Source organism: Gavialis gangeticus, unplaced genomic scaffold (assembly GCF_001723915.1).
Source record: "Gavialis gangeticus isolate Ggan-Ray unplaced genomic scaffold, GavGan_comp1, whole genome shotgun sequence".
NCBI classification, from domain to species: Eukaryota; Metazoa; Chordata; order Crocodylia; family Gavialidae; genus Gavialis; species Gavialis gangeticus.
Genome location: NW_017728991.1, coordinates 9,705,771 through 9,724,439, shown reverse-complemented (window position 1 = coordinate 9,724,439; position 18,669 = coordinate 9,705,771). Strand labels below are relative to the sequence as shown.

The 18,669-nt window shown below is 41.5% G+C and overlaps 1 protein-coding gene across 1 annotated transcript in view; it reads right to left on the bottom strand.

Moving 5' to 3' along the window:
* Positions 1 to 1,246: 1,246 nt before the first annotated feature.
* Positions 1,247 to 18,669, bottom strand: part of MMD (monocyte to macrophage differentiation associated) — a 37,137-nt gene continuing 19,714 nt past the window's right edge. The window contains exons 3-7 of the mRNA XM_019515139.1: positions 9,912 to 10,072; positions 8,463 to 8,537; positions 7,200 to 7,301; positions 6,228 to 6,297; positions 1,247 to 3,542 (exon numbers count right to left, since the gene is read on the bottom strand). Of these exons, the coding sequence (XP_019370684.1) occupies positions 3,342 to 3,542; positions 6,228 to 6,297; positions 7,200 to 7,301; positions 8,463 to 8,537; positions 9,912 to 10,072 (609 nt within the window). The 3' untranslated portion in view covers positions 1,247 to 3,341. The remainder of the gene's footprint in view (positions 3,543 to 6,227; positions 6,298 to 7,199; positions 7,302 to 8,462; positions 8,538 to 9,911; positions 10,073 to 18,669) is intronic.

Genomic DNA, 18,669 nt, shown 5'->3' with positions numbered 1-18,669 from the left:
AGTGTTAGGGCACATCTTTTCAAGGCAAGCTGCAAAATGTTTTGTACTTCTATCTAGTTCCACAAAAAAATTGGACTACACTCTTTCCAATACCCTTCCCCCTCCCCTGCCCTCAAAATGCACAACTCTTCTCGATGGTCAGATTCAGGCAAGTATGTGCTTTGATGTCTTTGGAAAGAGACCGTGTTTTGGCGGCACTTTTGTGGGTAGCAAGACACTGAAAAGTATCTATGCATCAACTTATTTTTCAGTCTCTAACTATTTGGAAATACCTACTCTGAGCACTGAACATATGGAAGCATACAAAACTAGATAGGCACCCAAATGAAGTCTTCTCTGATTTGGAGAGATTCATGTAAGATCATCTGTGGGCAGGAGGAATATGTTTGGTATAAAATGAGCTTAACACATCTTGATTCCTATTGTTATCAGAGTAGCAGACGTTTTCCTTTCCTTGTGCGACTGAAACCCATTGTGCCATAAGATGAACACAAGTAACAGGCGCATGAACAAGTCACAGGGGTGGAAGCCGTGGTATGAACGTACCAGAGAGGCAGACATTCTGTAAGTGCTTGTGCACGCATTTTTACCCCACAGTGGGCATGTCTACATGTGCCTAAACCTAATGAGCCTTGTGCGCATCTACATATGGACACGCTAATGCGCATGAAATTTAGCCATGAATAGCCAAGTTGCATTAGTGCACATGTAGACACGCTAGCGCACATTAATGTGGTGTCTATCCACTGACGCACACTGTGTTAATGGGCATGGGCGTGTATAGACGTTTGCTAATGCAACATAGCTAATCATGCATAAATATGATACCTACTTAATGCAGGTATCAAACGTAGGCTCGAATAGCCTAAAATTGCCATTTTATAGGCACATTAAGGGCACGCACGTGTAGACATGTGCCTTTAACAAGCCTTAAATTGGGCTAATACACACTGTTCTACCACTGTAATCCTTCCTTCAGGTCTACTGAACCTTTCTGAAGCCCACCTTCCCCACACAAAGAATGCTTTCAGATGGTTTTCCTTTCCAAGTATTTTCAGCTTCAAAAGCAAGTGAGTAAAGCGTAGGACCTTTAGGGTTAAGTCTAATCTCTGTGGACATGCATCAGGACAGCAGCAGGGTACCACTGAAGAATATCTGCACCGATTCCTAAACAAAGCGTCTTCAGTGGAAGTTTCAAAGTTGATTTCACTAGAGGTGCTTCCAGTTAGCCACACATACTCTCTGAACTTTCCAAATTGCACAAAAATGTTTATTGTTTTAGTTTAGTACATTCAGTCTTATACAGACTTGAATACAGTAGTTCAAAGTTTTTTGGCGAGGTCAAATCCTTAAAAACCCTTTTTCGCTTTTAAAACAGAAAAAAAAATTGCCATGACAATTAAAGATAATGGAACAAATGAAAGCAGATTTCATTTTTGATCAAAGCTTAACATTTATGTATATATTTTAGTGGTTTTTAATATTACTGCATTTAAACAGAATAGACGAACACACAAGTGAAAATATTAAAAGACATACATGTTAAAAAAAACAAACTGAGGCATCCAGACATTTGAGACTTTTGGAATAGAAATGATCTGCCCAGTTGTCCCATTTGTATGCTTTTAGAGCAGTGAACTGGTCTGGAATACTGGTGCTGTTTTCTGATCACCAGTTAATACTGAATGGCAACTCAGTTTCAATGCCTTGCTTTTAAAATTTCACTGCTTCCTGCAAACAAATGTGCAGATTCTCAAATATGCAAACAACCAACTGATAAGTCTAGATGAGATATTAAATAGTCCCTCAAAACCATCCCTATTGTACTAGTCTATTGTTGAAGACAGGCAATATCCAGAACAAAATCTGAAAAAGGCAACACGTTTTGTTTTTAGTTTTGAAACACTGACATGAAAAACTGAGTAAATTAGAAAAAGGATAAAGTCAATCTTAATATAAGACATTCATAATATAGTGGGACAGGATAGAATTAGTGGACAAACGATCAGCATTACAATGAGCCTTCTACATTTGGTTATTTAATGCACGTGTTCTACAATCATGACTTGCTACCACATTTTATTTTCCTGTACAGAAAATAGCAATACGTTTAAAGCCCTGTTTTGCTCTTTGTAAAGTCCCAGATCAACAAGAGGCGTTGTATCAAGTTCTTCAGGCTTCCCTCCCTAAAAGGCCATGGGTGAAGAACCATTAACAATGCTTGTCAGCAACTGCAGTGTACCAATTTTTGCTGGGATTTTCAGAAGGGCATCCAGGAATTCAAGTCACACAACTCTCATGGGATGTCAGTGAAAATTGATGCCATGGTCCCTCGAGAGCCTTTTGAAAATTCCAGCCTATTTCAGCACCAATAGATATGAACACTTCTGGACAACTGCTGACTCTTCTTCAGTGTAATTTGGATGTTCGGATACATAATAGCTGGCCACCTTCCTTAACACTGCCAAGTTTTGAGAAGTCTGCACTCATTAATACAACTGTCTCTGTAGACAGCATGGGATGGGATAGGATTCTTAAAATATTTTACTGGTATTAATTATTTCTCTGAAGTACTTTTGCTTCTGCCTTTGATAAGCCAGGCTACGTGTACTCTAGCAAGCAGAATGTTTTCACATTACAGCTTGGCAGAACTATCTTTTGAAATTCAATTGTCTTAAAACTTTCAATACAACTACACTTGTCATAAAACCGTTGGAAGAGGTATCATGTTTGCTTGTCAGTACATTATGTGGAATGTAACCAGTTGTTGCAAGGTTTTGCAATATGAATAACTGCATAGATGACAGTTGCGTGTTTTCAGTTCGAGAAATGTACTTTTAAAATTTATAAAACACAAAAAAGTTTCTATAAAAATCACGTTATATCAAGATGACGGGTGGTAAAACTAGATTTATCCGTCCATGATTCATGATTATTAAATGGCTAGTGGAAAAGTGATAGAAACCAACAAAAAAAGGTACATCGTTGCTATTGCACTGACTTCACAATTTGAATCATTAATTTAGAAAATCCATGTATTAAAAACTAGATTTAAACTAGAATACAAAAATTCAGGTTTGTAAACATCAGGTAGCCAGTTCTCTAATGCGGAATGGACTATCTGTACTGTAGTACAGTATCTTGGTTATTTACAGTACTTGCTGTACGAAGAGCAATTCCAGGACACATTACACAATAGCAGTTCACAGTAAATGTGTTCAAGAACTACCAAAGTCAGTGCAGGTTTTCCTGTGCAATTTCTCAATTCCCCAGAATTCCTCAAGTCAAATAATACTGCTATACACACCTAGTGCAGGGTTGGTTTTTTTGTTTTGTATTTATCATAAATGGCGAATAATATCTGCGGGGCTTCTGTAAAGGTATTTCCAAATGGCATAGTAATGAACTGCAGCGGCTGTGGCTACAAATATGTGCCAGATGGCATGGGCAAAGGGAATGATTCCATCGCTCTTGAAGAACACCACTCCTGTACAGTAAATTAAGCCTCCCCAGGCGAGCTCTTGAAGTCCATCAGTGTTGTTCTGTTGAATGGACAAGGAGAGGGTAAAAAAAAAAAAAAAAGAGTTAGCCTCCAGGAAATGAAGCTGGACACAGAATTTCAAGAAGTCACCAAGCCTCATTAGTAAGAGGGGACTTCATAACATTCAGGAGGACAAACAGCATTATTTTGACACCTGGCTCCAGGCTACATAATATATTCTAGTTGTACAAGGGAAAGCTTCCAAGCCTTTCCAAGCAACAGCTAATGCGATTAGAACAAGCAGGGTAAACAGTCCTAACAGCTTATAATTTGGGCCTACCATGTCTTTCCACAGTCATCCAATTGCATTGCTTGTAAAAGATTTATACTGTTTCACCAAGTTCAAGAGTGACCATTTTTGCCTTTTCATTTATATTTAAAATCTGTCTCTCCATATTTTTGGCAGTTTGAACAATAAGACAATCATAATAAAAATGTAGTGTTGTTGGAAGTTTTACTGTTTACTGCTATACAAACACTATCAGGGTGACATGATCAGAATTAAAGCAGGCTGAAAAAAGGCTGTGTTGTGTGCCAGGTCCCCAGGAAGGTGCACATTATATTTAAGACCCAATTACAGTGTTCATTGTGCCATAAATAGTAACCTGGCCACAGGTTAAAGCCAATTTGTGGCATGATAGTATCGCTAACGAGCCACAAAAATGCTGAACATTGCAGCTCATTTGCATCGTGCCTTAAACTGAAAGGGACACAGCCATCCCATACACAATCGGTGCATTTAGGCTAGGGGCAGCATTGAGTCCTGGACTCAGAGTCCCTGCCAGATCCCTGGAGGGGGACAAGAGGGGTGCCATGAGCTTGACATGAGGGAGCATCTCCCTGAACTTGGTCTCACCATGTCTAGGACTTTTAAGAAGTGTGTGTGCAGCAAGGAGCCCCAGCTGCACCCCTGCTGTTTCATGCTCCCAGAGTGCCCATGGAGACAGCAGCTGAGGAACTGGGCACTGTGCTCCATACCTGCAGGCACTGCTTTACAACATGTAGTACAATCACCTGGGAAGTCAGGAGCTCCCAGCTTCCGGTACCCTACACCACATGCAGAGCTTTAAAAAGCACTGCTGCTGTGGCTTTCCTGCCAGGGACCTTAAACTCTACGTCAGGCAGCTCTGGGCAAGCTACTGGGCATGTGGGGGTCAGAGGCCCCTAGCAGGGTTTAAAGTCTAGCAGGGGAAGCCCTTTGGCTGATCCCCCACTCCTGACAGCCTGACCTGAACATGGGATTTGACAGCTAGATGATTATCAGCTCTGATCTCAAGGATCAACTGATTGTCAGTCTGGGTCCCTGGTAGAGTTCCAGGGCCCAGCTGGACCTGCAGGAACTCCTCTTTCAACTTGTGATTGTGATCCTGGGCTCCTCCTGCACTGGCATATAGTAAGAGTGTGATTGAGATCTCATCTCTAATGCCAACGATCACATAGTAGGAGGCATGATTGTTGGGACTGGATCTGTCTGTTATCCAAATCTGATGTATGCAATGCTATTAACTACAGAAGGAGCATGTGCTAAGCTTTTTGCACCTCATTAAGGCTGGTTATATTGTTTCTCACAAGTCTGTATGGCTCTAATGGCAGCATTGATACTGGCAGGCTTTGGTCAGCTCAAGCCTACTTTAAAAGGCCTGGAAAAAACTGACAGCTCCCAACCAGTTTCACCAATTATGCACTGGAAATTCAGTTAGGGTGCAGAGGACACAAAAGCACCAGAGCGCCTATGTAATGAGCCAATGTAAAAATAATCAAATTTTGTTACAGTGTGAGCAATAAGTAACCACTTGAGGCTGATATATTATTCACTCAAGCAAATTATGTATGGCTAATGGATACAAGCGGAGTATACTTTATTACGATTTTGATATAATTATTGATATGCACATAGCAAAAGTCTGGTACATGATTTTAGATATTCTCAGAGTATTGTGTCTATTAAATTTCGTAGAGTTACTCAAAGCACAGAGAGAGTTGTTGTGACCATTTTATAGGCCATACTGCACAGCCCAGGAGGATGAAGGTGTTTTTGTTTTTAATAGATTTCCCAGTTGCCTGGTATAAGTACACTACAAACAGATCAGTCTTTAACCCATTGCATTCATTATTCTGGAGGTGCCTCTACTAAGAGCCAGAAAATCGTCCAAGTTATTTTTAGAAAGGAATGAGGACCCTATTTGCATCTAGATTTTAAGCCAGACCAGGAAATATATTGCTCAGACTTAAGACAGCTATTAAATAATCCAAACTGAAAGCACAGTACCCTTTAGGAAGCTATAGTACGCTGTAGGAAGTCTACATTTCTAAATTAAAAGCTTTCTTCTGACTTTCCAAGGGAAAAGAAAGCTTTAAAATAGGTTCATAAATATTAAGACCCAAACATGTTTATGATAGAAGGTAATTGAAACACTTTGATTTTCTGCCACTCCGATACAAAAGTACCATGTTTACATGATAATTATTTAAGAAAGAGTCTGTAAACTAGATGACATTTTACTGGACGGTTCTTAAGCTACAAGCTAAATGGATAACTTAAATACATTCAGTACTTCTGCATCTAGCATTTAGAATAGCTTGTTGGACTGAAATTAAAACCGATTCAGAAGAAAAAAAAGGAACTTCACTGTAAGTCTGTTGCTACTTTTAAAAGAAAGCTCACGTTAACAGACAGATTCCTTACCATGGATGTCACAACCAGAGCAGGAGAAAATCCCATTGCTAAATAGAAAAAGAGTTCAACAATCTTATACCTGAAACAGAACAAATTAGGTAATTTAGGAAATAGACAAGGTGAATGTTTCAAGCACATTTAATCTTTTCTTCCAGACAAGATAAACATACACTTTTTACATTAACAGTTGCCTATTACCTACCAAAAAGTTTTGTACAAAGATGGATATTATCAAGGTTTCAATTTGCATAACAGCAGACTGATATTTTTCTAACTATTGGAAGAGGGCAGCATGCTAGAAACCTGGCAACACACTTTTCTAAACATTTGCCAAAGACAATGATGTCTCTTCATGGTTTGGAGAGGTACTTGCAAGTACCAGTCAGTCTCTTGCTTGGTGGGGGGCAAGAGGGGGTGAAGGAACTGGGGGATATGCATTCTTTAAAACCTTTTTCCAGATTTGCTGGAATAAGGTCAATGAGTGAGACTCAGTCAAGGAGGCAATTACAGCAGCTTGAGGAAACAACAGCGCAAACTAAGCAAACCACTAAATCAAATTGACCATTAGTAAAGTTCAAGAAGAGCTTAGCATTCTTGTGTATTGTTAGTATTCTTGCAGTTCAATCCACCTATAAAACTTAGTACTGCAATACAATCCTATCCAGAATGTTACAGTAATTAATAAAGGCATCTTGATTGCCTCAATCTCTCTCTCAAATACCTCCATAAGATACTGAAGAGTAAAACATCTGTTCTAAAGATGTAAAGTTATTGTAAATTTGTGCCCACTTGATCATCTATAAAGCTCTATTGACAAGATGTAAGCTTGCATCCTTCTATTTATGTATTTCTATATTTTAATGAATTTAGTTCAATGTGAAAGATGAATAATGAACTGATGCATTGCTGCAGAAATACTTTTTTAAAAAAAGCAAAAAGTTCAAATTGAGTGGAAAGTTAAATGCAAATTATAATTCTTACTTTTCATGGTAGAGAAATACATAAATGGTTCCTCCAGCCGCCATTAGCCAGATAAACCAACGCATATGAGATGCCAGAGGTCCAAGCTCACGAAGATTTAACCTGGAAGCGTGAAGATTACAATAAATAACAAAAGTGATGAATGTGTGGAACTTACTGATCTAAAAAAAAGAGGTGTTTTTGTTTTGTATTTTTTAAATGATGTACAATTTGCTTAGATACTAAAAAGGAAAAAGTCCTGAAAAATCTTGGAGAGGTAGGCAGTTTTAGTTCAACTATTAGCTTACATTCTCAAATAAGGGAAGTCCATGTTCCAAAGAAGGTGTGGGTAGGGGAAGGAAGAGCACTTTCTTACTTCCAAAATCACTTTCTGCCATCCATTTAAGGAGCAACAAATGGTACTGGGAGAGAGTCAATCAAGAGAATTTGGAGACAGGTATGTGTTTATAGAAGGGATTAAACACATTATACCTGTGTAGCACCTTTCCCATCCACTTTTCAAACTGAAGTCCTTGCAAGATAGTCAAGTACCAATTTCAGGATGGGATTATGGAGGCATATCAGATGACTGCTCCATGCCTGCAGCCAGTTAGCAAAAGAGCAGACAAGCTGACAACAGAATTTAATACTCCTGAACCCAGGCTCCTGCTATAGCCACTAGCTAACTACCCTCTCCCCCACCCCCCAAGCTATTTCTTGTCCCCAAGAAGTATTTCAAGAGTATTTGAGAGTATTTCAAGATGTGAACATTATATCTTTAGAGAGATTTTTTCACTGCAACATTAAGAACAGGCTACAGAAGCAGGGAGAGAGAATATGGCAATTCAGAATTTGGATAATTTGGTAATTGATAAACTGAAAAAAACCCATTATTTAATTTCTTTACTTCTGGCACTTAGAAATGTCCAAGTCTAAGAATGGGGGAACAGGGCAATCTGTGGCCCCACTTATATTCTTTATATAAGCACTGAAGTGTTGAATAAAATAGGAGTGTAGTTCAAGTTCTGAGAATCTCTGTAAATGAAGATTATGAAAAAAATATTAAGGAAAGTGACAAAAACTGCATATTCCCCTTGTATTACAAAAATATGGCAGTGACAGGATAGCTAGACCCTGAAGGTTTATGCCATATTCCATTTCATTCTGGCAGCGTGGTCAGTCTAATCAACTCCTCCCCAAAGCTGTTAAGGATTATTTGGAAGTCACATTGATAAAACACTCAAGGAAGCATTAGTTTTTGAAAATACACATCAGATTTCTTACCAAGGTGCATATGATGCTGCAATAAAGACATAGATCATCATTCTGTCACACATGTGAAAACAATGTTCCATTGTCCTAATAAAGAGAGAATAAATCACTAAGACAGAGGTTTTAGAATGATTTCATGATTCCTTTGATGAATACAAAATAGCATGTAAGCCCTCTCTGGCATGAACAACATCAATGTTAGCTGCTTTTACTAATGATAGGGTAACTTCCTGAGTGCCTTCCACCTCTTTTAGGACACTGGAACAGGAAGAGGACCTTCTGGCAGTGCTCTGTGCCATGTTCTCCAGGCTGGGCCTGGCTCATAGCTGTACCATATTTGTGCTCCACTAAGGCCCCAGGAAGCTATATTCAGGCCAGTGAGAGCACCGCAGCATTTCACCCAGGTCTTTTCCTCTCCCTACAGCCTCCTTGTCAAAACACAGACGTAGAGAGCTGATGCACCATCTCTGCTACCCAGACGGACAGGCGGCAGGAAGAAATCTTAATGACAGTGCTTAATTTGTAGCCCTGTGACAGCACAGCCAAGAATCTACTCTGTTTTGCTGTTGGGAGACCAGCTTTGAAGTATTACTTTCATCTGGTCAACCATGCATTAGCCTGTAAGCGTCTTGGCAGGTTATACATCTACCTCAGTATATTGTAATGTGCCAGAGTCCCTGACAAACTCGCATTTCCATAACTAAGACTAAATCCACCTCACATTTAAACCTAGCAGTCCTCTCACACAACTCTGTATTTGCAGTGCAAATTCCCATTCATGCCAGCATTACTTTCTGTTAATGCTGCTAGTTGTGTGGTTCTGTTGTATAGCCCTAGGAGAATGAACAACTGCCATGTTTCAGAGATGACGAAGATTTCATTATATAGTTAAAAGCGATTTAGGATTATGTGTTGGAAAGCGGTGTGTGTGTACACAGTTATTTTAAAAGAGTTGTTTTAAGCTTGCCCTTCTCCCAAAAGGACCATGTTACAGGGTGTGAATGTAAAAGCCTGACTAAATGTGACAGACTGATATTCTACATAAACATCATCAAGACCTGAAGGCAGCAAAGTAATTCCTTCCCATCAAAGTAATATCTTTAAACAACAATTACTGTTACAAGACATTTCTTGTTAATCAGCATGGCTATTTTAGGACTGTCACCTCGACATGGAAGGCTTGTGCAGAATAATAATTTATTAGGCACTGAAATGCAAACTGTCTGCAACAGAAGCAAGGTTTTCTAAAGAAAAAACAAAACCAAACACTCCACACAACAGGTAAAGGTGCTCCCTACAATAGTCTGCAAGACACAGTAAATGTTAGGGAGGACCTATGGGGACTTATCCGAGATACCAGTTTCATTCCTAGCAGTGATGTGGGGTTACTGATTCAGAAGAATTTCAGCAGCAGAATGAACAATGCATTACGGACAGCACAAACACAGCATCTGAGCATACCTTAAGTGACTCTTTTTCCAAGAAACTATGTGAAACACAGTCGAGACTATGAAGAGTGCGCAGAGGCCTATGCCGTACATCCATGCTGTTATCTTTTCCCAGCGATCATCTGAGAGCCGATGGAGGAGGGCGCTACCCACAATGGCTGGGACAATGAGGAACTACGAAAACAAGAATGTGGTTATTCTCTATCCTTAACCAATATGAAACATCACTGGCCATTTTAAACCCACTGCTGAACTATGAAGCCCTCTGGTTACGGTACTCAGGCAACAGCCAACAGAGCCAATGATACACTGTATTGTATTGGCACGTACATCTTTCTGCACATGCCCTCATCTTCATTTTACCCAGTATTTATTAGCTGTGTGGCAACTCTCTAATGGCAACACCTTCAAGAGGATACAAAACTCAGTTTAGATGCCCAAATGTTTCGTGAGTTATCATTAGTAGGTACTAATTAATTCTACCCTCTCCTTGCATTCACATTTAGAAACAATCTGTAGCCTCATTAGTCACAATGCAAATGAAAAGACTCTCAACCCAACTCTATTTACATGCCCACTTATACCCAAGCAGATGATATTTTGCCTTTACAATAGTTTTTCCAAGCCCAAAGCAATACAGTGTTAAAATTCATTTTTTTTTTAATCAAAGTAGATGTTATCAAAATGGAGGGCTGGCTTCTGCCTTGAGATGTAGGCATAGCTGCCACTACCGTCCAATGGAGTCCAATTCAGTACATGTATCCAATTAAGAGAAAAAGTTGGTCCTTTGCAGGCCAAGCAAGACAGACTGAAGTCCTACTGAAGTCAATAGGCTTCAGATACCCACTTGGCTGAGCTGGTGCCAAACAGGCTACTGACACTGAAATTACTGTATGGCAGAAACTTCCCTTTGCATAAATGAAGTGATAAATGCCATGCCAATGTAACACTCTTTAAAGAGAAGGGGAATAAATGGTACCTTTAAAGCACCTTTATTCTATAAAACTAGAGCCATACTAATGGATGAATCAATACAATTATTTCAGTACCATTCTCCTCTGACCAAAAGAGAGACATACCACTATGAAAACCTGTGCATAGACCAGACTTTCATAAGTAGCAGTGGAAAATTTGTCACAGATGCAATTAAATATTTAAAAGGGTTTTCTTCTGCACTCTTGATAATAGAACAAATTAATCTGTTAGGCCAGCCTATATTAAGGCTTAGAAAATAATTCTCAATTCACAGCTCCAATAAGGCATAACCTATTTAATGTCATTTTTCAAGGCTGAAGGAACAATCCGTATGAATTATCATTCAAGACATTTGAACTGTGGATTTGAAAAGGCATTTCAAAATCTGAGGAATGGAGTGTGCAATAATTTACAACAATAATTTACAATAGTGCCTGCTACACAAGTAGTCAGTTTGGCAAGGCAACATCTTTCATTAGGCCAACTAGATAGCTGCAAAAAATGTCTTTATTTGCAAGATAATAAAAGATATCACCTCCACCACACTGACTGCTTTTGCTTTTAGACCAACACAGCTACCACCTTTATCCCTGGTAAATGAGTAACGATTCTTAAATAAACAGGTACTGTAACAATTGCATATAATATCTATAATACTTTGTGCCTTCTATCTGGAGGCTCTTTTAGAAAGATTAGTAATTTTAACCTAATATTTTAGGGCTTTGCAAGCTTATACTATTATATCCCTAATTCCACAGCATTGTGGACACATTTCCCCTCTTTTGAGCTCACGCTGAATGCAAATTCCACAAAATTAAGGATTGTCAGACCATCTAGTCATCAGTGGTCAACTTATTTATTACATGCCATTAACTTTCACCCAGATATCCCAAGGATTCCAGCTAAAGCCTTTCTTTAAGTCTGCAGGAGACTAAGCTGTGTGCCACAGGCAGTGAACAAGGGACAAGAGTGCTACCAATGAGGCCCCTACAATCACTCGAGGGAACCGATTAGGTGACTTCCTCCGTTCTTACAATTTAAATGAAAGTCCCATCTAAATTCCCTATTTTTATTAAAACCACAGTAAGTTCAAACTCTGTATACTTTAGCCTACCAGTGTATCACCCATGATATTAAGCTTTAGATGTCCATATTTAAACAATAAGGCTTATTGTTTACACTTATTCAGGTAAATTACAGAGCATTCAAGACAGACGATATTTCCAGTGGTGGGTTAGCCAGGTACTTTTTAAGCAGTGACCAATATATTTACACTTACTGCTGCTAAAACAACGTGCCAGTTGATTTTACTACATTTTCATTAAGGCTGTTTTAGGAAGAATGCAACTGCAGATCAGTGCACGGATGAAAGGTATGAACAATAAGTCAGTTACTGCCCTCTTTTCTCTCTCTCTGCTCCTCCCTGCCCCACCTGTTTTCTTCTTAGCTTAAAAGAAAATTTCCACTCCTACAAATGGATGAGCCGCACACAAGAAGGACTTACCCTTTCTTCTGCGTATTCCATTTAGAAAGAACCCTACTTCACCTTTGTGCAGTTATGGCTATCATGAGAACAGTTAGACTAAACAAAGGGTGTTTTATTACTTCGGGATTTTGTTTCAAGTTTTAATCTAGGTATTTTACGTCAAGCCAGAAATGAAATTCTGCTGTTTACCAGCCTACTAGAAAAAGGTTCTTTAATGGAAAACTTCTATTCAATACAGGTTTTAATAAAAAAAAAAAAGAAAGAAAATTACATGTATGTGGCTATTATCATCCCTCTTTTGAAAGCAGGATATAGCTGCCCTCACAGAACAGTGATAAAAATACATGTTTTCCACTAATGCTTTTAATCTTTGCTACAAATTTCTCAATCCTCAAAGGCAAAGAACTGACGGGTCCTTCAAGTTGATGCATACTAACAAACTAATAAAAAGGAATTATTTCTGATGGAGAGTGATAGAAATGCTGCCTCATCTTAATCTACGGTAACACTGCTAAGTTGTCAGACAGTGTTCTTGGTGTTAAAATTTGCTGAAAGTTATACTTTATTTATGGAGTAAGCAAAATGGCTTGTGCTAGTGCTACAAAGACACCAACTTCTGACTATCCAAAACCAAGTCAGCATTAAGATAAATTGATTTGCCTTTGGAAGTATTCCCTTTCCTAGTTTTAGCACTTTACCTAAAAATACTTGCTAAGATAACATAGGGTTGAGAAGGAACTTTGGAGTAGAGACTTCTGCTCAGTTTTACAGAAAAAAAGGCCAGAAAGGAGTGAAGATGTATTTGCTTATTTAATGGGTTGTCATTTTCACAGATGCCTAAAAGATTTTAGGGGCTGAATTCCCTGTGTGCCTGGATGAGCTGTGGGCACTTAATTCTTGCACCCTGTTGAAAATGTCACCTTGCTATAATAAAGTCATTCATAATCACAGCCCATGAAATCAAAAATTAAGTTAGTTTTCTGAAGTACTGGCTAAATATCATCTAGCAACTGTTAGGCACAGCACCAGCTGTAAGAAGGGCCTATAGGACAAGGAAGGATATAGAAGCAATAAGTTTGAGTCATCAATGGAACCAGTAACCCCTAAATGTCAATAGAATCACATTGTCAGAACATGCATTTTCGCTGAAAACAACACTTTGCAAAACCTAGCTGACTTTGCTGGAATTTCCTTTTCAAAGAAAACTGTGGAGAGGCGGGGAATAGAAGAATCGGGGATATCAAAACAACCCATTTCCCAATTTTTTGGAATGAAACATTTTAAAATTTAGCATACAGTACAATGCATTCAAATCTAAAAGTAATGCTTTCTTTTGTCAAGATGAAATGTTTTGATTGGTCCAGAAAGGGAGGTTTTTCTCTCCTGTGAGTTGCTCCCTCAACAAATATCAAAACAGGAGGTTTGATTCCAAATCTGGAACAAACACAATATCAAATTCTTTATAACAGGACTGTCCAACTAGCAGCCCATAAGAGACCAGCGTGAAACCTCTCCCCTGGCTGTGTGACAGGGAGGGGGCATGCCTCCCCTGCAGCTTGCATGGTTGGCAGGGAGTGGGGAGGCAGGGATTCTGGAGAACTGCACAGCAGTGAGGTGGGCAAACAATCCTGGCAGGGCTGCACACTGCTGCACACCGCTCATGCAGTGACTGTGGGGAGTCCAACGGGGCCTGCTCCCACAGTGCAGGATGGGTGCATGCCAGTGCTGCACTGAAGTTGGGGAGCCCTGCTTTACAAACCAGGACTTCTGTCTTGTGCACCGCTGTAATGGGTCACTCACACTCAAGGTGAAATCCACACACCGCTCGTATTAGGAGGACGCAAACATCTTTATAGACTGTAGGAGCTCGGATCTGCTTTCTATCACTGCAGTGTAGCAAAGCTACAGAAACTGTCTGTCTCCATTACAGTTTACTTGGGTTCATCAGCAAGCTAAGGGGAATATTTTGCCCCATTTCTCCAGGCCAGCCCTTTAGCAGATCTGTGAGACACCATTTGTGACCTTTGTAGCTCAATCAGTGGCTATGCCAATGTGCACCCACTCATGAATTACCTTCTCTTCACCTCCAGCAAGGGAGGAAAGCTTCATGGAGCAGGGAATTAATAGCTTATGCTGTGTGTATAAGCTGAAGTACAGGGAACAGTGGCTGTGTAGAAAGAAGGTACTTGGCTCCAGAAGCACATTTCACAGCCTGCATCAGTCCTTCCTTCCATCCAAGAAGTCAGCTGGGATCCCACAGCTTCTCTTGGACTTGTGCAACCTCTCTGCTTCTGCAGTACCAGCTCTGAGGTATGCAGACCAGGACTAATATAAGAATGCCTCCTTATATGACAGCAAAGCAAAGAGACTTCAAAAAATTAGTAGGAAGTAAGTTCTGTTTACACTGTTGACCTTTGTGTAATTTAGTACAGCCCACGCTTTCTATTCAGTACATGAGAAAATTTCACTTCCACATCAAATAAAGCTTACCTTACAACTCAACTGTGACCGTCTCCTGCTTCACTCATACGCAGGTTCCTTCCTGTTCCTCTAACTACTGAGCTGTCTTTTCAGTGTTTCTACTTTCCTCTGTTTAGCTGCCCTTCCTGCATCTCAGGAGTCTAAAGACAACTTCAGTGTTTGAATTTAAGCTAAAAAAATCAAGACATTAAAAAAAGCCATTCCAAACAGCATTTTCTACATCTGACTATACTACATGCAGGTACCTTTTCATCCATTTGATGGTGTTCCATAAGGCAATCTGCATCCTAACATTTTAAACATTATTTTAAAAATAGCTGCAACTAAAAGACACTTGCAAGTATTTAAAATATTGCACAGCAAAGGTATCTGAATGCATGTGACTCAGTTATTTCAAAGCGCATTAAGCCACTGTTAGGCCTGAGCGGGAAACTCTGAGAGATCAACCCTACACACAGCTTAGTACACAAGGGCACTTTCTGCTTTTGAAGTTATGAATAATGCTTTGTAGCACACATCTAGAGGGTTCTTGTACTATGCTATATTTTGGGATAAGCAAGTGAACATTTAATGTCCACCAGAGGACTAACTTGTAACATGGTCTCTAAAGAGCAAGCCCGCATAGGACAGCCAACAGTCCATGAAAAACTGATCACAGAAAGGAAAAGTCAGCAGTGGCTACAATGAGAAGAAAAAAAAAATACTTTCCCAGATGTTTCTTCACATGCTCAATTAAAGCTTTGAGTTTGAAATTTGGATTCAAAGATTATGCATATTTGAGGAACAACAGGCAGTAAGCTGAAACACTATACATACATATATATATCTATCTCTACACCCCACTCCTACCCTTTGGTTTATTGCAGCTCACTTATCTTAGCCTACTCAGCTCAGGACATTTTAATGTTACACATGTACAACCTGATAAGGAGTTTGCAGTATTTCATGACATGCAGGCTGCAACTCTACTAGTAAATGTACAGATATATTTTACTATAAACAGTGGCATTTCCCAGAACAAGAGTGACATGGTGACCACAGAGCAAATAAGCAGGCGTATGACATGCCTGATACTCTACATACATGAAAAGGCAGCAAGACGTTTAGAAATTCAGTTTGGCCAGTAAAGGATTTGGCAGAGGCATCAAGAATTAAGTTACATTACAGTTATGATAGGTAACATTCTGTTACCTCATCCCTTTGGATGAGTAAGTATGTATTACATAATTTTCTTCCATGTTAAGATGTATAGCTTTAGCTAAAGAAATAAATCAAGGCCTCATTTTGTATTTGTCAATCAGAATAGGGAAGTCTAGTGATCCTAGCAATGTAGAGTTCTATTTCAATAGTTTGATATACTTCAATTAGCATAACAAGGGATACATGAAAGGTACTTATGAATAAAGATTCATTAACTGCACAAGGCTTTGCTGTCTGTTAAGCATGCATCTGAGGATCACTCACAGAGGCATGCAAGAGGATGCACTCTGGTAAAATGGATGCAGAAGTCAACCGTGCTTCCGACTTTGGGGTCAGGCAAACAAACAAATGGGCTTTAATAAGAGATTGAATAAGACATTTCTTAATGACTTGATTTTAAGTTCTCCTTTTTCATAGGATTGGAAAGTTAGTTTTTCCTCCCAAAAGCAAAAACTATTGTTATATGTCAAATCTGTATACACTGTTAAATCCTGCACGGTATTTTAAGGTTATGAAAAAATGCGCATTTACTAGACAGTCCAGATTATGTGAAGCAGTTCAGAGTTTACATGCGGCACAAGGATTAGTGTGCCTTTCAGAATGGTTTCACTAACCGATTTACAAGCAGATTCTTTATCATGTCATTCTGTTCCATTTTCATTCAAACACAGCGTGTGCCACAGCCTCTTACACATCTAAAGTTTTATTGATGTATCTCCCCTGTCCCTCCACTGCTGCAAAACAATCCTTAATAATCATTAGCCTAGTAAAGAGCCATTTTCATGACACTTTAGTCATCTTTTGATTGGACACAGTTAAAAAACTGCACACAAAGGACGCACTCAGACAAGCATGGACGTGCAGTATGTGGCACCCCAGACCCATCTGTGGAGCCATACGTGCTGCACATGAAGGCGTTCCCCACTCTGTTAATTTGCAGCATGGGGAGGGTTGACCCCAGGAGATCCCAGGGTCAAAAAAACCTGTGCCTAAAGAAAGCAGGGTGGTCCACGAGGGAGCAGTGTGCACTGCCTAAAACTAGAGCCTGGCCAGCCAAAGCCACATCCCAGCTGTTGACCAGACTTTCTGTTGCAGGATTGCTGCAGCTGCAGCTCTTGGAGTCCCCCAGAACCCCAGGCAAGGCTGCTGGGACCAGCACAGTTGCTGGCCCCAACCTCCTCTACCCCACCTGGGGCAATGTGTTGCATGCCAGACTGTAGATGGCACAGATATTCTTTGGGAACAAGCAGCAGCACACATTGTGCTGCTTCTACTTCTCCCTGAGGAAACACGTTCCTGCACATGGGGATGAGCCCAGAGGATGCAAAGCATTTAATGCAGGCGCAGGCAATTATTTTGGGCAGAAGGCCGCTTACCCTGTTTTGGCAGGCTGTGGATGGCTGTATGGGCAGCCCCGCCCCTTGACAGGTGCCCCACCCCCTGGTCACCGTCTTGGGACCAATGTCCCAGGGCCAGCACTCGTGGGGTCCAGAGCGGGGCACAGGCCAGCAAGGGTCTGTGGGGCCGGGCTGGGCTGCACCAGCAGGGAGGGGGGAGCTGGCCTGGCTCCACAGAACCCCTGCTGGCTGGGACCCCGCATTCCTGCCACCCTGCTCTGGGCCGCACTGGCCCCAGGACACTAGTGCGGGCCCCATGCTGGCTCCCCGCCTGCTCATACCCAGTGCCCCCCATCCCCGCAGTACAGGCGGGGGGCAGTGCTCAGCCCCGACCCCCTGCTCGCCAGCAAGGAAGCTAGAGCTGAGCGTGGGGAAAAGTGGCCCCTCACCTGCCTCGTGGCTGGAGCTCCCTGCTACAGGCGCTCACAGCCCACGTGGGGCTGTCTGGAGCAGGCACAGGCAGCCTCATACAGGCTGCAGGTGGTTGCAGTGTGGGGTGCTGGCCATGGGGCAGGCAAGGGGCCACTTTTCCCCACACTCAGCACCAGCTTGTAACCCACCCCACTGCCAGCCTGACAGTGGGGCTGGGTTATAAGGTGGTGCTGAGCACACGTGGGGGGGGGCAAGTGGCCCTTCCCCACCCTATGCCTGGTGCCCTGTGCTGCAGCCGCTCGCAGCCCACCTGGGGCTGCGTGTGCCTGCTCTGGACAGCCCTATGTGGGCTGCGAGCACCTGCAGCGTGGGGTGCTGGCCATGGGGCGGGCGAGGGGGCCGCTTTTCTCCACACAGGGAAGGAGCCCAGGGAAAAGCTAAGCATAGGGAGGAAGCAGCCCCTCTCCCACCCCACACATGGTGCACCATGCTGCAGGCGCTTGCAGCCCGTGTGGGGCTGTCCGGAGCGGTCACAGGCAGCCCCATGCGGGCTGCAAGCAGCTGCGGTGCACGGCACCGGGTGTGGGTGGGGAGGGGCCGCTTCCCCTTACCCCCGCGCTCCTTCCCTACCTGGGGTCCCCTGCCCCGCACTTACCTGAGCTTCCCATGCTGGGGCAGCCACATGCTCCCAGCCCAGAAACCGTGGGCTTCCCTGGGGTCCTACTGCCCTTGGCAGAGAAATATTAATTTTCTACAATTTTTTAGGGGCCCCGCAAGCCAGATAGAATGGTCTTGCAGGATGGATTCGGCCCACGGGCCATATTTTGCTCACCCCTGATTTAATGTGTACTTGTTTTTTT